Source organism: Penaeus japonicus, unplaced genomic scaffold (genome assembly GCF_977035675.1).
Source record: "Penaeus japonicus unplaced genomic scaffold, GWHDUDI00000001_assembly GWHDUDI00000003, whole genome shotgun sequence".
In the NCBI taxonomy this organism is placed as follows: domain Eukaryota; kingdom Metazoa; phylum Arthropoda; class Malacostraca; order Decapoda; family Penaeidae; genus Penaeus; species Penaeus japonicus.
The window spans coordinates 16908891-16911609 of record NW_028234405.1 but is presented as its reverse complement, the minus strand read 5'-3'; the positions used below and the strand labels follow the sequence as shown (position 1 = coordinate 16911609).

The 2719-nt window shown below is 40.9% G+C and overlaps 1 protein-coding gene across 1 annotated transcript in view; it reads right to left on the bottom strand.

The window, feature by feature from the left end:
• Positions 1 to 2044, bottom strand: part of LOC122263404 (innexin inx2) — a 6382-nt gene extending 4338 nt beyond the window's left edge. The window contains exons 1-2 of the mRNA XM_043031814.2: positions 1014 to 2044; positions 147 to 364 (exon numbers count right to left, since the gene is read on the bottom strand). Of these exons, the coding sequence (XP_042887748.2) occupies positions 147 to 364; positions 1014 to 1158 (363 nt within the window). The 5' untranslated portion in view covers positions 1159 to 2044. The remainder of the gene's footprint in view (positions 1 to 146; positions 365 to 1013) is intronic.
• Between the last annotated feature and the right edge of the window lie 675 nt (positions 2045 to 2719).

Sequence of the window (2719 nt, the reverse complement as noted above, 5' to 3'; positions counted from 1 at the left end):
AGAGAGAGAGGGAGAGAGAGAGAGAGAGAGAGAGAAGGAGAGAAGAGAGAGAGAGAGAGAGAGAGAGAGAGAGAGAGAGAGAGAGAGAGAAAGAGAGGAGAGAGAGAGAGAGAGAGAGAGAAGCAAAACTAAAAAACGGAACGTACTTGGACGAAGAGCACGAAGGGGACCCACTGGTAGTAGGAGTGAAACGTGAGCTCATCGTTGGGCTCGGGGGGCCCAACACCCGGGTGGGGCACTTGGACCCCCACTTGCTTCCCGTGCAGTCTGTCCACCGTGAAAGTGCCCATGATGAAGCAGTAGTTATTCACGACGTCTTTGTAGGAGTCCGAGTCGATGTCCGTCAGGCACTGGATCTTTTCCCCTGTGGATAAGACAAGCACAACCATACGCTATAAAAATAACGCTGTTTCTCTTTCACTTTTCTTTTCTTTTTTATTTGTCCCTAAGTAAGGTTTATTGTATTCATATTCCTGTTTTTTTTCCCTCCAGATTTTAACCTATTTCGTTCTTGTCTTCTTTGAGAGCCACGGGTTTAGTGAAGCTGAAAGGTCAGGCGCGAGAGAAATGTTAGCTTGAGAGGAAGGTCCATTATTTGTCCAAGACTGCAATTGTCAGTGCTTTCTCTGCTTGCCCTGCCATCTTTCAACAGCCAGTCATGGTGGTAAAAGTGATTCTGTCTCTTTGGACGTGTGTGATGACAGGTTTCCTGATAATTTGGGGGGGAAATGGGGTGGTAATGATTAAGATTGGTGATGACAACCTTCTCAGTGGCGATATGAATGATATAATGGAAGAAGAAACTGACGTGGGAAGAGGCGCTTGGCGATGGGCAAAAGGCGTGCATAGAAATCATAAAATAGCGGTAAGAAAGAAACTGGAATGCATTGAAGTAGGGAAGAAGATTCGAGAGAACCATCGAGAGATTAAATGGATCAAGTAAAAGGATGTACACCTGAAATCAATCGTAGTATAGGAAAAACGAGCAAACAAAACTGACTTCGAAGACTCACCTATAGCATCATAGAGCGTACACAATAGCACAAAAGCCATGTACTTTATGTACGTGTATCGATAGTGGAGGCGGCACATGATGTTATCCACAGTGGGCTTCACCTCCGCCTTCACTTTAATATCGCCAAGAGCTTTGAAAACCATGGTGGATGGTTCTTATAACAGGCTCTTTCTTCTTTGATTTTGAAACCACCTGACCGCCAAACCGACGTCCCACGAAGAACAAAACTTTGGCTTAGCTTGTTCTATCTTGTTCAGATATCGTTCACGGTTTTAGCAGCTACTCGGCTCCTGTTCCTCCTTGCACGGCGTCGAAAGCACCCAAGCAATATGCGTTTTAGATAACTGTATAAGGATAAGATTGCAAAGATAGAGAAATAAGACCTCCACCTTAGATGGCGATCACGGAACTGAGACGCGATACAATCGGTTTTTTATTCTATCGGTTTATCAGCCAATCTTATCACATCAACTCCTTCGCTGTGTTTTTATCTCTTGTCGCTTTTAAGATGGTGGAATCGGTGGGCGGCATAGACCTTTTTAGGAGGTTGATTTAGAGAAATATGGGAGTTCGGTCTTCTCTTTGTGCAAGAGAGGCAGCGAAATAAACTACGCGAGAGTTAAGATGTTCTCTTAACGACTTTACATGACGTGCGGTTTTATTCATAGAAATTACGTACCATTAGTGTTTTAATCTTATCAAACATCCGGTGAAAAACAAATTGTGGAAAACCGGTATCCCGAATAGCATTTAAAAATCCTATTAAATATTTCCCACAAATCCGGAAATGGCGAAGATAATCATTATGCAACCCTGAATTAATGAAATCGGAATGTGCGAAAACGTTCGAAAAGCCGTGAATACAAATCTACGTGATTTATCTCACCAGCATATCTTTAAAATGTTACGTGCCCTATATGTAGCTGATAACACACTGACTAAGCCATAGCTTACCCAATATGAAGCTCAGAACACCTTTACAATTACATCATTCTTTGTTTATGTACGAATAGATGAAAAAAAAAACAAAAAAAACGAGATATATATTACTTTAGACGCTTGGGATTGTATACCGTTTTTTTAAATTCTTACGTCATTATTCCGTGTTAATCTGACTGATAAGCCAATCAAATAAACATGCGATCTAGTAGTCTTAAAATCACGAAAAAACAACCCGCCGCTACAGAGCACGTTTCGCTCCGTAATCTTAATTGTTTTAGCGCCATCTATATCCATGGATGGAATGTATATATGTGTCATGTATATACATTTATAAGTAGATATGTATAAATATGTCTATCTATTTGTTTATATACACAGTGTATATGATTTTTTTCTTTCTCGTGATTCTCTACGCAGTCTGCTTATTATCATTTAATTCCTTTTGTTTGTTCTTTTCTTCTTCTTTTCCTTCGTTGCATGCGATTTTCCTTCGTTGCACGCGAGTGACACGTACGCCGTGCTCAGCCATACGAGATGCTGATCTGCTCCCCAAATTTGCATAGTAACATCTGCATAGCGAACTGCAGTCGGACAGCGCGCTCATGATGATCAATGAAGCCAAATATTGTGAATGATAATTATTTTTGCATGACGTATCTATAGTAAACCATTCTTTAAGAATGAAGCATGATGATCGTGTCTTCATTATGAATGAAACAAATGTGTGAGCAATGATGACTGTGCATGAGAACTCGAAAGGAA